Source organism: Tupaia chinensis, unplaced genomic scaffold, assembly GCF_000334495.1.
Source record: "Tupaia chinensis unplaced genomic scaffold, TupChi_1.0 Scaffold000355_1, whole genome shotgun sequence".
Classification (NCBI taxonomy): domain Eukaryota; kingdom Metazoa; phylum Chordata; class Mammalia; order Scandentia; family Tupaiidae; genus Tupaia; species Tupaia belangeri.
In genome coordinates this window covers 3,919,780-3,925,703 of record NW_006159850.1, presented here as the reverse complement: position 1 = coordinate 3,925,703, position 5,924 = coordinate 3,919,780, and the positions used below count along the sequence as shown (strand labels likewise).

Below are 5,924 nucleotides of genomic sequence, written 5' to 3'. Positions count from 1 at the left end.
CAGTCTCTGCATATTTTTCTGCTTGCTTTTCCCCTAAAGGCACTTTCCCTTCATTTGCTTGGTCTGTGCCTGAGTGAGATTAATATAAGCTTCTCCCCAGTGTTGGCGATAAGAAGGTCTAGCTCCCAGTGAACGCATTTCAGAAGCTCATTTCTAAACGGCTGTGCTCCTGGTGCCGTCGGAGCAGTTTCTCTGTGGACTCTGCAAATACAGCTGAGCATCTCCAATGCCGACATTCGCTGTCTGCCCCTTTTGAGCGCTGACATGATGCTACCAGTGGTAAATCCCACACCTGACCTCATGGGATGGGGTCGCAGTCAGAATGCTTCCAGACAGAAGTGCTGTGTGGCCATGTGGGTAAGGAGTCTTTGACGACACGATTTGACTTGGGTCCCCTCCCCAAGGCTGCCTCATGATTGCGTCTGTGAAATATCCAACCCCTTTAAGATACTTCTGATTCCAAGCATTTTGGAGAAGGAACACACGACTTGTACATATAAATACGACATGAGGTACCTTTTTAAATGGATAGTTAAAATTTTGGTAGTTATTACTGAAGAGCCTCCTTGTGTCCGCACCAGCATGGTATGAGCTAGCTGCCATTTATTACAGCGGTAGTGGGTGTTACCCGTTTATGTAATCCTCAGGGACTGGTTATTTCTGGGTCACATGCTAGTGCCTTCCCTGCTGGTCACGAGCCTGTAAGCTCTTAGGGCAGGGCCGCTCTGTCTACCTTTTTCACCAGTGCCAATCATTGTGCATGGCATTTAGTAGGTACTAAATAATTATTGATGAAATGAATGAGTTAATGATTCTCTATTTGAAAAATCTAGTCTTACCCATTCTTGCCAGTGACTAATTTCTTTTTTTTTTTTTTTTTGAGGTTTTTGCTATAGGGTGTGTGCACTCACCAGACAGACAGAGAGAGACATAGAGACAGAAAGTGAGAAATCACCCCCCGGGGGGATGGTCATGCCGCAGTCCCCTCTTTTCCATTCTCCTCTCGGAATCTTGGGCACGCACACATACGCACCTGGTGTGAGTTTGAAGCCACCGGGTTCGGGACGCAAACTGTGGTCGACTACGTGGGAGTCCAGCGACATAGCCATTACGCTAACTGCTGGTCCCAACCAGTGACCAATTTCTTGATATTTCAAAGTGAATGTGAACTTGTAGGCCCTTGTCAAACTCACATCGGTGTAGTTTATCCAGTTGCTTTCCCAGGTCGCGTTGAGTCCACAACTAGGGCTGTGTCTGCCGAGTACATGTATCTGTGCATCATACTCAAATGCATTGTTTTAGAGGTTTTTGCAATAGGGCGTGTGCTCTCACCAGAGAGACAGAGAAGCAAGCAGTCACCACCTCCCAACCCCCAAGGGAGGATGGCCACACTGCAATCCTATCTCCTCGATTTACGTCTCAGGATTTTGGGCACACACGCACACATGCCCTGTGTGAGTTTTAAGCTACCGGGTCTCGGACTCATACCACAGTTGACTATGTGAGAGTCCCATGTCGTAACCATTACACCATCTGTTGGCCCCCATATGCACTTTTTAATATATATATATTTATATTTACAAATAAATAAATAAAGACTGACAGTCAGGATCATTAACATTCTCGTCCTTCCTGTTTGAACCACCTTTTCTGCTGTTCTTTAGTATGTTTGGCAGAGAAAACTGAAGTTAGTGATATGAGTCAGCAGAAAGGTAAATGTAACCATTGGAGTCACCTGTGAACCAGAAACTTCTGCAAGCAAGACTCTGTTTGGCGTACAGAATCGGCTTATTTCAAAATCACCTTTATGGATTTCATAGTGTTCTTGACAACTTACAGAAAAGGTTCCATAGTATTTTCTTTATTGTATTGATAATTGGAGAATACTGCCCCTGAGGATCTCCGCTGTGCACACTTCGTTTGCTTAACTGAGAAAGGGTTTGGGGGATTGTTACAAGGCACAACGTTTGGCCTTTTTTTCTTGGAGGCATGTAGTTTGTATGTTGTATGTGATCAAAGATTCTCTTATTTTTTTTCCAGTACATTTTTGGAGATTTTAGCCCTGATGAATTCAATCAGTTCTTTGTGACGCCTCGCTCCTCGGTTGAGGTAAGATGAGCCTGTTTGGTGAGAACGTGTGCGTATGTGCTGGGTGGTTTTGTTTCCATTTAGGCTCGGGTTGTCTTCCAGCAAAGCATTCTAATGTGCAGGAAAGTGCTGAGACTGCTGTGAGATCTGCCTTTGAGTTATTAACGTTTTTCTGTATTTGCTTTCAACTTTCCAAAAAAAAGATAGAAAACATTATCCTCCCCATCTTAGTCCTCTCCTTCCCCAGGAACAATGTCTCTGTTGAGACTGCTGAGGGTCGGCTCCTGACTGTGTACTCCCTTTCATTGCACGTGCGCACGCACACACGCACACACCGCCAGGCGGCCAGTTGTAGTGTGTTGTGTACTTCACCACATAACTGTATGCTTGTCGTTTGTAGTTTAAATCGACATTAGTTTGCTCCGGCCTGTCTGTGCGGATACATTTGTTCTGTTCTTTGATTTTAATGCCTCAATGCACTGATCAAACACCAGTTTATTTTCTCGTTTTCCTGGAGAGGACCATTTTGGTCTGTAGTTAAGCTGTTAGAAAGTGCTGCAGACAGCCAGTTTGCCCCTGTCTCCTGGTGCTCCTCCGTGGGTTTCTCCAGGGTATAGACCTAGGAGTGGAATTGCTGACTCTGCGGGGAATAAGCACCCCATTTTCCTGGAGGCTGCTGATCTGCTCTAAGGGTTTAACAGTCTGCAGTCCCATCAGCAGCATGAGAGCGTTTCCTCACGTGTGTGTGGGTGTGTGTGTGTGTGTGAGTGTGTGTGTAATCCTTACTAATTCTCACGATTGGAATACTGAGATGAAAGTTTTTTACTTATTTATTTAGACATTTTTGCTTTAGGGCGTGTATGCTCACAGAAGGGGGTTGGGGTGGGAGGACAGACTGGGTGGATGACCACGCTGCAATCACTTCTCCATTCTCCTCCCAGGATCTTGGGCATGCGTGCGTGCGCGCGCGCGCACACACACACACACCCACACACAGCGTGATTTTCAATCCATCAGGTCCAGGACTGGAACCATGGTTAGCCATGTGGGAGTCCAGTGATGCGTACCTGCTACACCATGTGCTGGCCCTGAAGTTAGAGTTTTGTTACTCTGCTGTGTAATAAGTACACTCTCATCGTTCTCATTTATATTTCCCGCATTACAGTTGGGCACTGTGCTTCCCACAAGCCTCTGGGTGACAGGTGTGCCCTTCTCTGAACCGCATGCCCTGGAGCCCTTGTCTGTATTTTAAATCAAGGGCTGTGCCTTTTTCTTACCTGCTTATTTATTTATTTATTTATTTTTAAGAGGTTTTTGCTATAGGGTGCATGCGCTCACCAGAAAGACAGATAAACACACAGAAAGCGGGAAATCACCCCCCAGGGGGGTTGGCCACGCCGCAATCCCTTCTCCTCCATTCTCTCGGGATCTTGGGCACGCATGCACACGCGTCCAACATGAGTTTAAGCCACCAGGTCCGGGACTCAAACCGCGGTCGACTGCATGGGAGTTCAGTGACATAACCATTACGCCAACTGCTGGTCCCAAGGGGAGTACATTTTTAACTTCAGTGTATTAGGTTTTTTCCCTTCAGGGTTTGTGAATTTTTAACCTCTCAAAGCATATTTAAGAAACTCTTCCCTTTGAGGTAATATGTCTGTTTTCTAGTATAAGTTGCGGAGTGTCTTCACACTCGTGTGTATAACACAGCTGAGGTAGAAGTAGCGATTTCTGTGTCTGAGGTGGGAAGCCGACCGCCCCTCCGAGGGCCTTCGCCAATTGTTTTGGCGCCAGTACCGAGAAATGACTCCCCCGTAGTCGGTAGACCTCCTCCACCAACATGTGGTCTGGCTCCGTGAGCCCTGCTCTGAGGCCCGTTGGCTGACCTGCTCAGCTGCACACCCCAGTTGCTGCAGCTTTGTACCCGTGCTTCCGATAGGACATGTACCCTCTTCTTAGCCCGACAAGTGTTTGGCTGTTCTTCACCCTCAGTTCTTTGTTCTGAGTTTATGGTCAGCCTGCCAAGGTCTGTAAAAACATCCTATTGAAATTTCAATTAGAGTTCCACTAAAAGTATGGATTGATTTGAAGGGGAAATCTTTATGATAATGAGCTTTCCTAGAAATTATTGTGTTTTATTTCACCATTCATTCAAGTCTAGTCAGTGTTTTCTTTTTATAGTTGCCAGGGTGTGTGTATGTGTGTTACCAGAGACAGATAGAGAAGCAGAAAGCGCCCTCTAGTGGCATATGGTCATGCCGCAGTCTCTTCTCTTCCATTTCTCCATCCCTTTGGGATTTTGGGCACCTGCACACATGGACCTGCTGTGTTTTTAAGCTTTTAGTGCTGAGAGTTGAACCTCTTGGTAGGCCATATTGAATCTGGCTCCCTTAACCACCAGGCCATGGGGTTGGCCCTTATTCAAGTCTTCTTATAAAATGTCCATTTTTCATGTGATGAATGATTTCCTTTTAGTTTAATAAAAACTGATCTTGGACACTTTTTTCAGATTTATATTTTAAATATGATATTGAAATTGTATTAAGAGGGAGGGAAAAGAGAGGAGAAGTAAGTGTATACTAAGTATAATTTTAGTTAACTTTTTTTTGGAGAGATTTTTGCTATAGGTGCATGTGCTCGCTAGAGAGACAGTAAGCAAAATATCACCTTCCCCAGGGAAATGGCCACGCCACAATCCCTTCTCTTTCATTCTCCTCTTAGGATTTTGGGCTTACACACATACGAAGCCAGTGTGAGTTCCAAGCCGCTGGGTCTGGGACTCAGACCGCAGTTGACCCTGTGGAAGTCTAGTGCCTAACCACTACACCTGCTGGCCCTGAATTTTAGTTTACTCTTTTTTTTTTGGAGAGGTTTTTCGCTATAGGGCGCGTGCGCTCGCCAGACAGAGAGAGACATAGAGACAGAAAGTGAGAAATCACCCCCCGGGGGGGGATGGTCACACCGCAACCCCTTCTCCATTCTCCTCTCGGGATCTTGGGCATGCACGCACACATGCCCGGCGTGAGTTTTAAGCCACCGGGTCCGGGACGGGAACTGCAGTCGACTACATGGGAGTCCAGCGACATAGCCATTACGCTAACTGCTGGTTCCCAGAATTTTAGTTTGCTCTTAATGAAGACTTTTAGGTCCCAGACTTTTAGGTCCCTTAATGGACAGCCGTGCAGAGGAGGATGCTTGCATACATACACATATTACGGACCTATGTATGGAGGTCTTTTATCTGGTAAGTGGAGTGTGGGAACCTGACCCTTAGACTGAGTGAAAAGGCCACCTGGCCACTTACCTGTGCCTTTGATGAGTCCTTCTCCCCTTTCACCTTGTCTGCCTGAATTCTGAACATTGCTTTGGAGTTGAGGTTGGATCAAACGAGAACACACCGAAAGCATTATTTAAGCTACTCAGATACAAGAGATCTATTACCTGTGTTCTTTCACCTTTGGAAAAAGGAGTCAAAGGAGACAGCGCTTATGTCAGATTCCAGTTTGGAAAGAGCAGGTGCAGCTCACTGTCTGCCCGTCCCATGCCCGTTGCTGTCTGTCTGCTGATGTTAGGGTTACGAATTCGAGCCAGGAGAGGGTGAGAGCTGTTACTGTCTTCATTTTCTGAGGCAATACGTACATCTATGCACTGTAGGGATCTCTATCACAAGAATTACAGTTTAGTATTTTCTTGTCATAAAACCCCAAATCTATTTAGGTTTCACACTCCTCGAGCGACGACGTTGAGTTCGTACTCTGCATTTTCTACTGAGTGAAAGGTTCAGGTCATTTCTGTCCTTGACTCACACAGCAAGGCGTGCTGGTACTTGTCAGGAA

The 5,924-nt window shown here is 46.0% G+C and overlaps 1 protein-coding gene across 1 annotated transcript in view; it reads left to right on the top strand.

Moving 5' to 3' along the window:
• The first annotated feature begins 264 nt into the window (after positions 1-264).
• The window catches only part of USP10 (ubiquitin specific peptidase 10), a 66,402-nt gene continuing 60,742 nt past the window's right edge, over positions 265-5,924 (top strand). The window contains exons 1-2 of the mRNA XM_027773445.1: positions 265-357; positions 2,041-2,109. Coding sequence (XP_027629246.1) covers positions 265-357; positions 2,041-2,109 — 162 coding nt within the window. The remainder of the gene's footprint in view (positions 358-2,040; positions 2,110-5,924) is intronic.